The sequence below is a fragment of the Phalacrocorax aristotelis genome, chromosome 6, assembly GCF_949628215.1.
Source record: "Phalacrocorax aristotelis chromosome 6, bGulAri2.1, whole genome shotgun sequence".
NCBI classification, from domain to species: Eukaryota; Metazoa; Chordata; class Aves; order Suliformes; family Phalacrocoracidae; genus Phalacrocorax; species Phalacrocorax aristotelis.
In genome coordinates, this window is record NC_134281.1 from 24,201,490 (window position 1) to 24,218,756 (window position 17,267).

At 44.5% G+C, this 17,267-nt stretch overlaps 1 protein-coding gene across 1 annotated transcript in view; it reads left to right on the plus strand.

Annotated features, from left to right (window-relative positions):
- The first annotated feature begins 450 nt into the window (after positions 1-450).
- The window catches only part of WNT7A (Wnt family member 7A), a 40,923-nt gene continuing 24,106 nt past the window's right edge, over positions 451-17,267 (plus strand). Inside the window, exons 1-3 of the mRNA XM_075096689.1 lie at positions 451-1,868; positions 2,766-2,992; positions 15,003-15,274. Coding sequence (XP_074952790.1) covers positions 1,798-1,868; positions 2,766-2,992; positions 15,003-15,274 — 570 coding nt within the window. The 5' untranslated portion in view covers positions 451-1,797. The remainder of the gene's footprint in view (positions 1,869-2,765; positions 2,993-15,002; positions 15,275-17,267) is intronic.

A 17,267-nucleotide genomic window follows, 5' to 3' on the forward strand; every position in this document is an offset into this window, starting at 1 on the left:
GCAGGGTCTGGGGCCGTGAAAGAGGCCCCGGCCAGCGGCGGCCGGTCGGGAAGGTGACGGGGGAGTACCTGCTGCACCGGGACACACTGAGCGGTGGGGGCAGGCGGGAGCCCCCTCCCTGCCCCGGGCACTCGGCGGGGACGGATTTGGCGGGGCTGGCACCCCCGCTCGCAGGTCCCGTGGCGGGCGGGCGGGCGGGCGAGGGGGGCGTCGCGGCCGTACGGAAGCCTCGGCAGGGCCGTGCGGGAGCGCCGGTGGGATCGGGCCGCCGCTCTGCTCCGCCCGCTGCCCCGCGAAAGGAGCTTCAACCCGGCTTCCGAGGACGGGTCCTGAGGGCCTTTCACTGGGTTTTTGTTTTGTTTTCAGAAAAACACTATCAGCAGAACAATTCCCGCACCACACCCCTGTTATCATTTAGGTAACCTCCCTGTTTGAAATATTTTAAGTGGATAATAAAATAGTCACCATATCCGCGTAAATTCCCACAACGAGGAGCCGATATTCTCCTCTCGCCGGGCCCCCGCAGGAGGGAGGCCCTGCAGAGCATCCCGGCAACCGGCTCCTCCCGCGGGGTCCCACCCGGCGCGGCTAAATCCCACCTGATGTGGGACCCCTAGCTGCCAGCGGCCCGGCCTCCCGGTCTCTCTGTCATTGGAAGGATCGCTCGGAAAAAAAAACAAACAAACAAACAAAAAAAAAAAAAAGGAAAAAAAAAGCGGAGGGGGCACGGCAGGTCCACGGGCGGTGGGCGTTTGGGCAAAGCGGGGCTTTTTCTTTGCCCACCGGCTGCCGGGGGACGGCCGCCCCTCCGTACCCGTCGGTACCGCCCGACCCGCCCCGCTGCGGGACGGAGAGGTGCTCCCGGGGATGCCCGTTCGCTCGCCCCGCCGCGCCGGTTCATTTTGGCTCGGAAACCGGGAGTAACAGCAGCACGTTACACACGGGGAGGCAGAGCCAGGGGAGGAGCGTCGGGGCCGGAGCAAAGGCATAAAACCAGCCCCAGGTGCTCAGCAGCCCCGGCGAACGGGCGGCTATCGTGGAGTCAAAACTTCAGCTCCGGCGTGTCCGCCGTCCCCCCGGCGCGGAGCAGCGCGGGGCGTGGGCCGGGCGCGGCGGCCCCATGCCGCCCGGCGGGCTGGGGCCAACCCCGGGGGCACCCCCCGGTGACACTCTCCGCAGTCCCCGCCGCTGTCCCCCGGGCCGTGCCCGCAGCGGGAGCCGCGTTCTCCGCCCGAGGAGGATCGCTATGAGCCTCCGTGCAGGCAGGTGATCTGTCTGCCATTTCTTGTTACCCTTCTTACCACCTCCCCCGCCTTTCTTCCCCCCTCCCTCCACCCCCCGGCTGGACAACTCCCTCCTTTGGAGAACACGCCCAAGTAGCTGAAGAAGAGAGAAAGGCAGGGAAAGAAAGGAGAAAAAAAAAAAAAAAAAAAAAAAAAGAGGGGGGGAGAGAGGGAGATAGTTAGCATTGAACCTGGGGGGAGCGCCCGGAGCCGCCGGCTCTCAAGAGGGTCCCGCAGCCCGTACATTGCCAGCAATAAAGCGCTACGTGTGACAGGCATACAAATCCGGGATAGAGGGGGGAAAAAGAGAGGGGCAGAGGTAGAGCGCGGAGCCCTAGGCGAGGGACATGGTGAGTGCCCGCGGGGGCTCGCCGGGGCGGTGCGGGGTGCGGCGGGGGCTGCCCCTCTCGGCCGAGCTGCCCTGACCCGCAGCGGCACCGCCACACCGGCCCCGGGCCCGGAGCGCGACAGGCATCGTTTCATATGTTGGTCTGAGACACGGCAAGCAAGGAATATGAACAGGAAAACAAGGCGCTGGATCTTCCACATCTTCCTGAGCCTAGGGATTGTGTACATCAAGATCGGGTGAGTAACTTTTCTTTTTTTTCTTCTCTTTCTTTTATAACAATTGCGCTCTCTCTCGCTCTCAGCCTAACCTGCCCAGACCTGTTACTATTTAACTCGGGAAGTCTCAAAAAAAAAAAAAATTATGGTGGTGATCACGGTTACTATTATTTCTTAGAAGACAGGTAGAGCCCCCGCGCCTTTGCGATACCCCGGGGGTCGCAGCCCGCCGCGGGGCGAGGTGGCGGTCCCGGCGGTGTGCGGAGCCGCAGAGGGCCGGGCGGCGGTCCCTGCCGCCGGGGTGAGGGGGACCGGGGAGGGCACCCGGTCCTCCTCCTCCCTGACCTGCTGTCTTCGTCACCGGGGTGCCGCACCCGCCTCGCCCCGTCCGGCTCCCGCCGCTCCCCGCAGCTCGGGGCCGGCCTCGGCTACCCAGCGGGGAAATGCCCCGCTGCTGCGGGCCGGGGAGAGGCCACCGGCGGCACGGGAGGGGAGCGGGAGGGCGGTGGCTCCCATGTCCCGCAGCATCCCTGGCTTGGCCCGGCCAGGTGCGCCCGGTGGCGGAGGGGCAGAGAGCGCAGGTTATCTCTGCTTCCCGCCCTTTAACTGTTCGACGTGAGAGGGGAAAAACCCTCCCAGTCTGCTGCCTGTGCGTGGCCCGGGCACGCAACACTGATGCATGCCCTTTAATTTACGAATGAGGAAGTTGGGTCCCGTTTTGGCAGAAGCCCACGTGTTCCTTATCTCTGCTTTGGCTTCGGAGAGAGGGAGAGGGAAGCAACAGCAGGGGGGAAAGGCGGGTACTTTCCGGGGACACCTGCCAGAGCTGGGTCCCACGGTGCGGGAAGGTGGCAGGGTGCTGCGTCCGCCACTGGGACGAGCCTCCCCTTTGCCAGCCCTGGTGTCTTGTTGTTGCAGGGGTTTTTCCTCTGTGGTGGCCCTGGGAGCCAGCATCATCTGTAACAAGATCCCGGGTCTTGCCCCCCGGCAGCGGGCGATCTGCCAGAGCAGGCCCGACGCTATTATCGTCATCGGGGAAGGGTCCCAGATGGGCATCAACGAGTGCCAGTTCCAGTTTCGCAACGGGCGCTGGAACTGCTCTGCCCTGGGAGAGAGGACCGTCTTCGGGAAGGAGCTGAAAGTGGGTACGTTGCCTCTCTGCTGTCTAATGACCAGCTCCCACCGCATGAGACCAAAAGGGGGGCACGGCTGTTGGTGTTGGGAGAGACCAGCTAGCTCACTCAGCTTGTGCCAGCCAGGACAGGACCATCGCCTGGAGCGCATTCACAGGGATGCTGTGGCTGTTGTTACTGATGTGATGGACTTCTGTGCTTCCTCCCAGCAGGGCACCTGCCATGGCCCTTGCTGCAGTTCAGGAGAGCATTTCCACATGTGTTATCTTCCACCACAGTATTTCACTGCCCTGCACTCACAAATGCTTTCTGAATGGTTTTCCACTGGTGTGCACAGGACAGCATCCTTAAGGAGGAGAAAAAGGTGTTAGATTCTGATTAAAGGTAGTTGTCAGAGACTGCGTGCTGAGCGGGGTTAGAATTATACTTCTGGGGTGCGGGCACCTCACCAGTGATACTGGCCTGATGTTTCTACCTGCTGGGACTAAGGTCCAGCAATCAGTCTCATTAGAAGAGATTTCTACCACATAAACTCTATCCAGTGTCCTCTCTCCCACCAGAAAGAAAGGGTTTGTTCTGGTTTGGGATGTCAGGGCATTTGCAAAAACTCTTCCAGTCCACAGGCAGAAGATCCCATTTCCAGTTTCCCTTTTTTTTTTTTTTCCCCAATTATTGCAACAGTACAAAATGCTTCAAAATTCTTAACTAAAACAGCAGTAATAATGACAAACACAAATAGCTGGGGAAACAGAGCTGAGGTTAAAACTCTCATACCTCTGGATGGCAAAATATATAGTAGTGGAGCTTACTCAATGTCTGTTGATTGCACAGCACTTCAAATACAAAGAGCAATGAAATGTCTTTTCCAAGTACAGGTATAGCCATTTTTAGAGCCATCACTGAAAGCTAATCACTCACAGTATGGCATTCCACATCCAGAAGTTGAAGTCAGGACCTGTGGTTTCCAGCTTTGAGGTCTTTCTGCCTCCTTCCCATCTCACATGTAGGTACAAAAACCCAGAAAATCAGTCAAACAGTGCTTAGCATGATACAAACCACGTAGGTTTTGTAAGAACAGAAGTGCCTGAGGACAGAAGCTAGAAGAGCCCTGAGCAGTCGTACAGCAGCTGTGCCTGGCTTCTAGCTTACTGGGAAACCCTCTGGCCTGGCCTGGTCTGTCTCTGGGCACTATTTAGTTATATATGGACAAATGGCAGGATATGGCCCTAGTACCTCATTTCTTGTGTTCTCACGAAATGCAGAGATACAGCATTGTCATTCTGCTTGGGAACTCCTGACAATGCCTGGCATTAACAGAGCATATATTTTATCACATAGGTGCATGCATATTTTCCAAAACTCAGACATGTTTAAGAAAAGAACAGAAAGAGAACAAGATGACTAAATTTGAAAGCCCCGTGTAAGTTACTGATCTTTCAACACTTTTGATAATCAAACAGAGTGAGTCAAGTAGGGAATGTAAAACCCACCCTGCACGGCATTGTGAAACATCTGAAAATGGACCATTTTTTCAGATTAGCTCATTGTTTCTGTTCCTTGAGCTGAGCTGTTCCTGTCAGTGATCCATGCAAGTGTTTGCCACTTATGTTAGTGAAGAGTCCATTTGGATGGCTGACAGGTTTGGGCTCATTTAGTCTAAGAGTAACATTTCCTTAAACAGAAAATGTGAGAAGGATTTCTTCTTCTCCAACAAATCTTAAAACTGTGGAGTTATTGTGGTCTGTTGTATAAACATGCACTTAGTTCCTCCCCCCCCTCCCAAAATTGAATTATTTAGCTAGCAGTTTATATTTAGGTACTTTTAAAGAAAGTCAATATTAAAGGAAGTAGACTTTGATCTGTCTTTGAGGTGATAACTCCTAATATGTTCTATCTATCCATTATGAAGCTAAGATAGATAGAGCAGATTCATTGTTGGTTTCAGAACACAGTCAAGTGTCAAATAGCATCCAAATTATAAAGCTTATTTAAAGAATAACCCCAAACTTCACATTTAAACAGGTTATACATTTACATTTGAAAATAAACTGATAAAAATCACACAGGTTTGAAATCTGCAATGGTGAATTTTACTTGCACACAAGGCATGCATGGTGTCTCAAGGATAAAAATATTCAGGCCTTCAAACACCATGAAATATTATAACCACTCTGGCTCAGGTTTTCTCCTTGTTCTTCTGCTTCTTCCCTATCAGCATGTATAGAAACCTAGAATATCTGACACAGCTCTTCTTTCTACAGCTATAAAGAAAAAGCATGTTTCCTACATTTCTCTCTCTTTCACTAAGATCTCTGTGTTGGGGTGTTCTCTAGCTCACCACTCAGAGAAATAAAGGCTAATATTTTGTTCTGGTTAAAAGGATAAAACCTGTGTACCATAAAGCCATAAATCTAATTTGATGCCCAGAAGCAGGAGGAGATCAGGCCTGTGTGCTCTACCTTAAACAGGAAAGAGAGAGATATATGTGCTATGAAGGACCATATACCCTATAAGATGTATTTTAAGGTTCCTGTGTAAGACTGCACACTAACAATCCAGGTTAACATTAGGGCAAAGATACTGTACCCTTGAAACTTTTTAAATTAGCAGCCACAGCTCTAGGTTCTCAATCCTTTGACATGGTGTGTATTACGAAATACCATTCAAACAGCAACTAATACATTAGTAACTTTTTTAGCATTTGAAGACTGATTATATTTCTCAACAAATTGCGTCCTTATAGTTATTACTTCAGGAGTATGTGGGGCACCTTTGTCTTGCCACTTGCAATAAAGTCAGCAAGCCACATGTGACCTCATTTTGCTTTCTCTGTTAGAGGGCTTCACTCTGCCTCTGGAGCGGCACTGATGTACTTGCTCTATGATTAGGATATGACTTCAGACTGACAGTGATGTGGCTTGCCTTGATACTGCACTGCTGAGCACATGCAGCGAGCAAAGTCTAATATCAATTTGGAAGGATGTGCTTAAGTAACTCTTATGCTAATAGGATTTGCGCGTGTTAGTCCATACAGATAAGTTCCCCTGGATACCACAGATTCTTGTGAACTATTTCCCAACCCATGATTTTGATGGCACACCAAGCTAAGTCTCTTCAAAACCAGGTTTCGTTACTTTCATCTTTATTGGGTAATCTGTTTTATAAATGTTATGCAAATGTACCCAAATTATTTAAATTCTCATGTTGACACTGCAGGGTGATTCAGGAGGCCTAAGTTCTCCTTGTGGCTCTGCCATTGTGTGGCTGAGGGACCTTGGCACTCTCCTCTGTGTTCTTCTTTTCCTATTTTTAAAAAGACAACAGGGATACCAGCATTGGTGACACTTTGAAGCCTGTAGAAGGAAAGCAGCAAACAAAATTATTTTGTTCTAATCTGTAGCATGTATGCATCTGCATTTTCACAAATTCACATATAATCAGTCTTCCAGTTCTAATTTAGTTGTAGAGTTACAGTTAGCAACCATATAAATTCATCCATGGAGGCATGGATGGTGTATTTGTGACTACAGACTCGAGTTTCCAGCTTGTTATAGCATGCTTCCAACCAGTATACAGCATATACTCTCCATTTCTTGAGTCATTTTATCTAGTTTGTCCTTCAAAAGAGATATTCTTCCCTACTGACATACTGTGGATATCTTATCGTGACAATAGTGCCAATAACATTAAGAGAAATAACAGGGTAAAAGTGATGTCAGTTTACTCCAGCTGAGGACTTGGTCCAGTTATGACAGGAAATGATAAAAGTCATAATCAAGACCAACACGAGGATTTTTTTTTCTAGACAGTTCTGTAGACACCCTATTAATAATGTAAAGTTACAAAGAGAATTTTTAAAATAACCATTGAGATGATGCAATGCTGCAATTATGGACATTTTTTAAAACAAATGTATTTGTTACAGTGGTCAGCAGTTCTGTTCCCAAAGACAGCTACAGCTGAAATCAAGGTTTTAAAGCAGGATAGGCCAAAACCGCCCTGGCCACCTCTCTTCAGGTGAAATGTGGTTCAAGCCTAAACATCTGAGCAACCAGGGATGCCTCTAACAGAATCTGGAAAACAGATTTGGGCTCTGATGGATCACAGCAAGAGCAGGTGCTATGGTGATGGCCATTCAGCAGGTGCTCAAGCAGTCCATTTTGCAGCCTGCAACCTTGTGAACAAGTATTCAACAGTAATTTTGCTGTTTGTGATAATCACAAGCCAAGGAGTAACTATCTCAGTTGTCTTAGGATATACATGCTTTTCATGGTATCTAGAGGACAGCACCATATTGGTATCATAGGGCAAAACCACAAAATTACGTCCTTTTGTTGTAACTGAGCAGCACTGCCACTATTAAATAAGACTTTCCAAGTGAAAATAATACAAACTGTTTGATGGTGACACAGCAAAGTAGGAACTTATTTCAGTGCAGATCTATGAAAAGAAAGGCACTACAGCCTTGAGGAAGCTGTCATGGACCTTGCATGGGAGAGGATGGAGGGAATCAGACAAGGGCTATGAAGATATATGGTGGTCCCTGAACAGCATTACAGCAAAACTGGTTTCAACCAAGTCTTCAACCTGGTCTTACAGAAATTCACCCATTTCTTTTTTTTTTATACACTGAAAGATGTTTCAGTATAATCATGTTAATACCTTCACCTACCTGACATTACTCATGTGAATAAGAAAAGCTGAAATCAAAACAAGAATCCATGTAGACTTAAAACTTTCGAGCATAGCAGGACAAGCCAGCACCTATGTATGTTGTACACAGTGCCTTTGACTCAGGGATATTACAGAGGTACCCATATGCACACATTAAAACCAAAGAGGCTGTTAACTTTCCTTTATACAGTATGCTGTGAGCCCTACACCACTCACTGGACTGAAATTAGCAGTGAATTATTTTCCATATCTTAAAAGAAACTTTTCTTCTATAGCTTCAACAACATAAAGGAAGAGGGAGTGTTCCTCCTCATGCTTATTGAAACAAATGACAACTATCCTACAAGCAGAACTCTTAACTAGCTTATTCAGTAACTATCAGGAACTATTTCTTTTGCTAGCATGCAGAAAAGAGCAAGATCTAGCTCATTCTCCTATCTGGTCTGGTAGATCTGAAAGAAAAACAATAGAGTAGAACTTCATTTTGTCGCCATGTTGAAGAAAAACACTTTTGAAAACATCCTGATACTGGTGTCTGCAAGAAAGGATTCCATCTTCAATCATTTTCTAGAGCATTTTGATTTTAAATACTATTGTGGTCTCTCATGTCAGGTTTTAAAGTCTGATTCTTTGAATTACAAAATAACAGACCAAGTAAACAATTATTGGTAGATAATAATGAAAATGTTTCCTGTTTTTTATATTGCATGGAAGATTACCTGCACAAGTCTGTGGGAAACTAGGTTCTAAGTGTTGCTGCACTATTCAGCGTGGTCAATATTTAGAAGAAAGATTGATAAATACTCTGTTTTCTGAACCAGCGGTGTTATGAAACCCATGAGATATACAGAAAAGAAATATTGCTGTAATTAACAGGACTCTTGCTATCTACTCAAGGAGGGTCAGGATTTTCATTTTGATGCTAAGTTTCCAGCCTTTACAAGCAGTTTTTTTTAATGCAGTATCTTGTATGAGAACAGTTATTTGCAAGCAAAACAGCGTCCAGGCTGAAATATGTCCTGAACATCTAAAACCTAGCATGCTGCTTTATGCCTAAAATCAATCTTTCTCAGCAGGGACTGTCACAGTAAGATAAAACATTGCCCCAAGGTCACTACAATTGGAATTCCCATCAGAAGGTTTTCATACCTGCCTTCAGATGTGTCTTGTGAGTACATGTTTCAGAGAAACAAAAATACTACATTTCTTTAGAAAGGTAGGAGAGCTATCTCCTATTGCAAGGTCAGTACATGGGGTTTTCTAAAGTAAGGCAGTGGTGTGGAGGGATCAGAGCCATCTGAAAAGGGGAAACTCTTGTTTAAGCTCCAAAATACCGGCTATGATTTTTGTAATGTGCATGGTTTGAGTATTAACTTTATAAGTTTAAAGAGGATATTTTTGAAAAATGGTCACTATACTTGACATTTCCTCTCCAAGAATTTCACCTGTTGATGAAACAAACTTGTGAAAGTGGGCGGTGACTAAATCCCCCAAAGTCTCAAATGCCTCTTAAAGCAACTCATATTATTTATTGGTACTAATCTTTGCAAAGAACACGCTGCCAATTTATAAGGGAACTGACGTTTTCATTTCAAATCAGTACAATATTTTAAGGCACCAAACCCCTCAAAACTTTGAACCATCACAGAAGGGGGAAGCAAAATAGGAGGGGGATACTTCAATGATTTTTTTTAAGCTACCATTTTTATTAATCACACATGCTAGGTTAAAGAAAGATAAAAATAAATAACCTGGAAGAAAGGAGGAGGCACACCCCAAAGTAGGCAGAAGATGAGTTCTGTTCTTCGTTTTTCCTAGTTATGAGTTATGACCTCTATAGAGAGATGTAAAGTAATGTTAGCTATGGCACATAATTGGCAAGGTATGTTGTGTTTTCCATCTTTATATTGTCTCAGTCATATTTCAGCTCATGTCACTGCAGATAACTCCCTCTCTGACCCTTTGGCTTTAAATGGCAGAAAATACAACCCGTGTTTTCCAGTGAGATAAATAGAACTTTGTCTTTTTTATTTCACAGCTTAGTCAGTTTATGAGGGGGACTGATAGGGCAGGCCAAGCTATTTAGAAACATACTTAGATCCTGAGAGAACTGCTGAACACCTACCGACTTACTGCAAGTAAATTCACTCTGTATCTTGCAGGCTTAGGTCCTGTTTCCCATGCAACAGCAAGTTATTGTGCTTCTTTTTAAAACTAATTTCTCACTTCTAATCAGTGTGAATGAGTTCTTTTACAAACCATTCAAATTTTAAGATTAAACTTAAAAAAATTGAATTAGCTAAATTAAAAGCAGAATGCAGACCACTATTTGCAGCTGATACACAGGCAGGCCACTTGCTGATCAGCCAAAGCCCAGTCTTACAAACATTTATACACAAGAGCAAAGATATGCATTTGAGTGTTTGCAGGATTAATGCTCCAAGGTATGCATGCGTTGTATATAACCGTGCTCAGTGTTAGGAGAGCCACCTGTGCTGGTAATATCTATGTTTGCACTTACCTGTGATAATCTTAGTGCTTCCCTTTATGACATCTGACACTTTATAGTGGTGGCTGATTGTGCAGAGCTCAGAGGCAAAGTTAAAGACAGCTTGGGATTGTTGCATGCTACCCAGTGAAGATTTAAAGACAGGACTCCAGTGTTTTGGAGGATGATTTGCATCAAAAGAGTGGAGCTGTAGAAATACTGGAAGTCATGGATGCCAAGCTATCTGCCAGTAAAGCAAACGGACCTGCAACACACTGCATACCTTATTTAAATCCAGAAAAATATAGAAAGAGCAGGGAGATATTTATGTCCAACACATGACACAGCATCTATGTTTATATAGCACTTAAAGTACTTGTTTAGGCTGAGGACAGCCCGAGGTCTGCATGGGAGGAGCAGAACCAGGCAGACGTTGATGCCCATACCCCATTGCCAGGCCAAGTGCTGATGGGTGGCACTGCTGCGGTCAGGAGCAGGGGGTGCCTCCCCACTCCCCACCAGCTGCAGCATAACTGCGCTGAGCTTGAACATCGCTTATGGTAATACAGCAGTTATACCTGGAAATGCTGGCATGGTTAGAAAGCCCTGTCAGATCACTGGCCTCATAAATGACCACATCAACCTCTGAAAGACCACTAGATCTGATGCTCGGAGTTAAGCTCTGGTGTGTGTTTAGCCTTTGCTTATTCGAGACAATGAGAAAACCGTGTCATTCGGGAGCTGAAAGGATGGTTTACAATTCTGATACATGTTTTTCAGCAAGTCACTGGCTGAAAAAGCCTCCACAAAAACCTCTTAAGTAGTCCCAGCATCTGGGATGACAGTTTGCACCAATCTTCCACAAAGATCAACTAATCTGTCCATTATCTGCATTTTTAAATTACAATTTTACTTTTTTAAAAAATATTTTTTTTTAAAAAGATTAAACTCCAGTTGCAGTTTAAGGATGGATTTAGTGGGGATTGCCTGCAAGAAGATTTAATTCCTGGGTCTCCATTGAACGCTTCTAGTAAATGGGTCAGAAAATACTTCAAGAGACAGTTTGAGTATCTCATGCCAACGAGTACATTTTATTTAAACTCTCTCCAAAGGTCTTTTCTGATCTCACTGATGAAAACATACCAGTTTACTCTTCCAGCTACTGTCTGATCTTTCTAGTCATCTAGGGAAGGTAATGACTGCAGATTAGGGTTTTCCATGCCCTGTCAGTCATACAGAAGAGTGAAACCCTTGATGTTACCATCAGCCCACTGACTAACCATCTATTTTTGCTAGGAAAGAAGTGTTTTGCTTATTCTGGTCATTAACCAAAGTGGGCTCTGTGTCTCACATGGTGTGATGCGTTGCTTCCAGTTCTGTTCCTTCTTAACCCTATGTTTTGTACCATATCTCCTGCTTTGCTAATTTCTTTGTCCTCCTGAACCAGAAATGCTGGTCCCATCTATGAAGTACTTTGCGATGCTATAGTCACCATCACCTACAGCTTAAAGTAAATATGAGAGAGTCTCAGTATTGTGTTGATATCAAACCCTGACCTTTTTCTAATGTTAAGATCCTCAATTTTTTACTACTAAATTTTCAGAGGGAAAGTAAGGCACAGGTCAAAGTTGGCTGTCAGATGCACATAAATACTGTAGGCTGAAGAGGCAATAAGAAATAAAATAAAGGAGGATTTTGTCAGGTAATTTCCCAAATTGTTCATCTTTGGGAATCCAGAGGTGATGAGGTTGTACCTTTCAACCTACCCATATTTTGAGATTAGACTGTGGAGCAATACTTCCCTGGTCAGAGTGGTCTAGTGCATCAGCAGAAGCTTGGAGGAAACAAAGAGTTGCCTGCAAGGAGCAGCTGTCTGAGCATATCTTGTTAAAGCAGTGTTTCCCTCTGACATCCTCCAGGCATTTCAACTGTCTGCTGAAATCAGAAGTAGAGCCATAGTATTTGTTATTTAAAAGTGGCAGGAAAACACATATTCTCATGTCATCCCATTTGATTACAAAAACCTATTACACTGTTTTGGTATCTAAAGCATTGTCACAGAAGAGGCTTGGAATGAACTAAGCCTACCCCTACCCTGTATGCTGACATTTCTATAAGCCAGACAAGGGTAACCAAGCTTAAAAAAGTGAATCATTTATGGAAAACAGGGATAGTTTGATGCAAATGTGACAAGCCACTTTGTCAATACTACACAAGTGCCAAGGTACTTCCTACCTGGATCAATTCCTCCAGACGCTTGCTTTGTTTACCTTGTAATCTCTTAACTTTTAGTTTTGAAAAGCTGCCAAGCTTTTTCCCCAAACAATACAAACTTATAAAATAACTTAATTTCTGTAATATATTTTATGATTAAGCTTGACATCAGATTCTGATTCTGCTTGTACTAGTTTTATACTCTCTGTGTTGAATTTTTCTCCCTTCTAAGAAGCAAAAGAGCTGCTTAGTCTTTAAAATGCTGAGTGTGTCAGATTAAAATTATTTCCCAGTTGAAAACAACTTTTTTTAGATAAGAAATCATCCAACCAAAGGAAAAACAGAACCAGATACAAATTTAAACTCAAAATATTTTTTTGCTGCTGTCCCATTTTTGCTGCTTCATGAAACAGAAATCTAGTGTAATGCATTGCCCCTTCAAGGAGGGACCATCTGAATGGAGAAACCAGGACTTCTTATTGTACTTCTGCTGTTTGTCAGTGCATTTTTTATAGCGTTGTACTTAAAATAGGGAGGATATTGTTGAGGATGAACTAGAAAGATGCTCTGGCTGGTGCTGGTGGGTTCACTCTGGAGTGGGACCCCACTTCCACCTGCCTCCTCTGGTCTCCCCACGCAGCCACACAGAGGCACTGAGAGCACAACTTCAAATACAGCTAAAGCCTGCGATGTCTATCTTATGTTCAGATTTTCATAAAAAGCCTCTAGTTCTAGAGTCTCTTCTGCAAAGTCCACAGTCATAACAATTCAACATTTTATGGTTTTTCTTTTTTTTAAAAAAAGGGAAGATGAGAAATCCTTTGAGGAACTCTCATACTTAAGTTCTTCAATAAACACAGTGCATAGCAGTATCAATGGGAGTACTGCCTATGCTAATAAAAGGGCATGAAGTTGCCCATTAACAGAACAGGTTTTGATTATGTCAACTTGTTTTCCATTTTACTTTCTTGCCATAAAGAAGTGAATATTTTTCATTGAAAGAAACATTAAGTGACAAGCACAGAAATCTAGATCATATATGTGAAAGAGATGTAGCTGAGAATGAAACGCTTGTAGCATTTCTTTCCCAAGTGATTTTTTTTTTTTGTGAAATCCAATAAACAGCAGAAATGTGCTTGTTTCATGTATAATAAAATATTGCCAGCAGTTGAGGTCTGCCAGAACTTAACTGGTGGGTGTTTGGAGAAGGGAAGCTGATCTTCCCATCTGCCCTCTCCTAATTAAGAGCCTGATTCTGATCCTATAGATGAAAGGGTACATTTTGTCATTGGAGAAATAATAGTAGGGGTAAGTTCTTAGTTTGGGAGATCCAAGAATTTTTAAAGGGCTGTTTGATATGCATGGACAACCTCTGCAAACCCCCTTTTGTTTTGAAGGGGTCCTCTGTCAGCAAAACTGGTTCCAAAAGACTCACAGATCCCATAGGATCCACACATACGAAGTCCACACACCAGAATGCAATAAAGCTTCAAGGAGATAAATTAAATCATAGATTTAATGTGAGAACTCCCCCAAAGAAACAGAAGCCTGTCATTATAACCATATTGCACAATATAATATTGGCTTAACCACTTCCTCACAGCCCTCTGGTGAGGCTGTTACTTTGCCTTGCTTTTGTCATGGTACCTGTCATTTTTCCATCCTGTGAGAATTTTTGAAATTAAAACCAAAACTTATTTCATTGAGTCTGCACAAATATCAGTGTTGAAAGCTTTGTGTCACCTACAATGTGAAAGAAATGTTCCAGTTCAGTTAAAATATTTTCAGAACAAGATTTCTAACAGGGGGTGTTTTCCTGTAAAAATATCTTTTAGTGTAGAATTAAATTTCTAATTAAAATCCTATTTCTGAGATGATTTTTAAATAAGTTAAATAGGGATATTTTGACAATTTCACCCCCAATTTCCTCCTCTCCTCTCCTCTCCTCTCCTCTCCTCTCCTCTCCTCTCCTCTCCTCTCCTCTCCTCTCCTCTCCTCTCCTCTCCTCTCCTCTCCTCTCCTCTCCTCTCCTCTCCTCTCCTCTCCTCTCCTCTCCTCTCCTCTCCTCTCCTCTCCTCTCCTCTCCTCTCCTCTCCTCTCCTCTCCTCTCCTCTCCTCTCCTCTCCTCTCCTCTCCTCTCCTCTCCTCTCCTCTCCTCTCCTCTCCTCTCCTCTCCTCTCCTCTCCTCTCCTCCTCTCCTCTCCTCTCCTCTCCTCTCCTCTCCTCTCTCTCCTCTCCTCCCCTCCCCTCCCCTCTCCTCCCCTCCCCTCTCCTCCCCTCTCCTCCCCTCTCCCTCTCCCTTTCCCTTTCCTTAGCATTTTCTAACCCACCCTTTTGTTATGAATAGTTTAGTTTGACTACTACTATCATCTGGAAATATATATATACATATAAACATATATATATATGAAGTTGCCTAAATAATACCTACTACTATCTCCTACTACCTTATGGACAACTATCATTTTAGAAAGTGAACATCCACAAAAATCAATACTTAGAAGAGTAGGGACCTGCTTATGACTGCAGATTTACAGCCCTTCTAATAATAGCCTTCTGATGTTTGCAATGTAGGACCTTGCCTGTCTTTTTCTAACTAATGTCACCATGTTGTATCATGCACTTACAGCACTGTTTTAATTTCAGGTAGCAGAGAAGCAGCGTTCACATATGCCATCATTGCTGCTGGAGTAGCACATGCAATCACGGCTGCCTGTACACAGGGCAACCTGAGTGACTGTGGTTGTGACAAAGAAAAACAAGGACAGTACCATAAAGAGGAAGGATGGAAATGGGGAGGCTGCTCGGCTGACATCAGATACGGAATAGGATTTGCCAAAGTGTTTGTGGATGCCCGGGAGATTAAGCAAAATGCAAGGACACTCATGAACCTACACAACAATGAGGCCGGGCGGAAGGTAAGTACTTCTGCTCTCCCCCAGACAAGGTCATCTCTGGCCTAGGATTGGAGATGCTGTTAGACCACGTACAGTGCATGAGAACTACAGTGCATTTGAATGCTAACCTCATTTTACAATAGACAAGTAGGCACCTTTGCAAGTTATACAAGCTTGTTGGACCATCTGTCCATCAAATGTTTGTCTAAATGTTACTCTACAGTGGTAAAAAGAAAAAAAGCAAACAAACATTTTATCTGGGAAGTCAAATGGTACTTATGATAAAAAGCTTGCCTGCTACTGTGTGGGTGAATAGGATTCTCATCAGGTTCAGACATGAACTTCTCACTCATTTGAAAAGGGATCATTTTCAACCCAACTGTTTAAACCTTGTTCTTTGTGTGAGGACTACCTTTATAAAGAGAAAAATACTTTAGCAAAAAGAACTCAGACTGCTCACTGTTACACCATTATATGGATTTGGTGTATCATTTTGCACCGCAACATCTCCGCCTCCTCCCCATTCTTTGGGACTGGGTAGCTGAACGCAGCGACTGCAGAACCAGTGCTCACGAAGACAGGAATTCAGCAGCTTCTGATATGCATGCTTCCTGGGGATCCTGGGCACGTGACTGCAGTGGATTTGCTGCCTTTCCCATTTGTTGAGCTCGGCCAGTTTTCTGATTGTCAATGGCAGCCATTGCAGATGCAAGACCCAACCCTACTTCTACTCCTTAGATCCTTGCAGGTCAGGCATTCTCCAGCATGCCTCAGAGCAGTCTCAGTGGTGAAGGGGCTCTGATTTATATCACCTGGGAATAGCCAGGATGTCTGTGTGCTCCCCATACAGCTGTGTGCAGGTACAGTACAGTGCTGCTTTCCATGCAAATGTTACAATTTTGCTGATCACATCTTACAGCATGAATGCAAATCCTCTTACTTTCTTAGCTCTCTATTTTGCCTTCTTCGCTGTTTGCACTCCTCTGTATTAGTACGGATTTTAGCGTTATGTTAGTGTGACTTAGAAGCAAATGGGAGAAGGAAGTTAGGAACAGCAGTTAATTTGTGGATACTATTTTTGTTGTGGTAATTACCTGTAGGCTCTGAGACATCTCCACTTACGCTGGAGCCAAGCAGATGGCATTGAATAAAAGCCATTTCCATCCCAAACAAAAGTCTAACTTTTCTTTTATTTAATGCTACTGTAGTAGTACTATAGGTCAGATGATGTTTTTCACTCTGCCTAGTGTCCCAAATGCCCGTGTCTGCCTCCCTAGTGTAAACATGGTACTTCAAAACACTAGCAAAATTAACACCGAATTCTGAGAATAACTCAAGGACTAACCATTAATATTTGCTAATCAAATGATCTGAGATTTAGTATCTTGAGTATGTGGTTTCTTGTAGTACAAAGGCATGTACTGAAAAGCCTGGTAAAACACCAAGGCCCACAGTCTGCTCTGCTATACAAGCACAAATCCACTGAAATAAAAAATAGCAGAGGAATTTCACCTTTATGGGAAAGCTACTTCCCTGAAAGGTGTGCTTTTCTTTGATAGGTGCTAGCAATAAAAGATTCCCAAGAAATGACACACCAGCCTATAGGGGACTGCAGACATAGATGGAACTGGCTACTGTCTTAGAAAATTGTTTCAATTACAAAGCTCAAAGATATAGACAAAAAAAGAAGTTGCATTTCTTGGATCTGTAATCACCCAGGTATAAATCTAGGGTAGAGGAGGAGAGATACTGGTCCTGGAGGTGGCCTGTGGAAAAGCAAAGCATTCAGCAGCCTCCCCTTGAGGACATGAGCTCCTTGTGTTTCTCACCTATATGTGCACAATTTGACGTCCTAGAAGATTATGCTTGGAAGATTCAGCTCTAGGCATTGTTACCTGGGAGAACAGTAGTGCGTCCTATCTCTGGCGATCTGCCATTTCTCCAGCAGGCTCAGGAACTGTTCTGATCTAGAGATATTTCTACGCTTCTTCCTGCATCCCTTACAGAGCAAAAT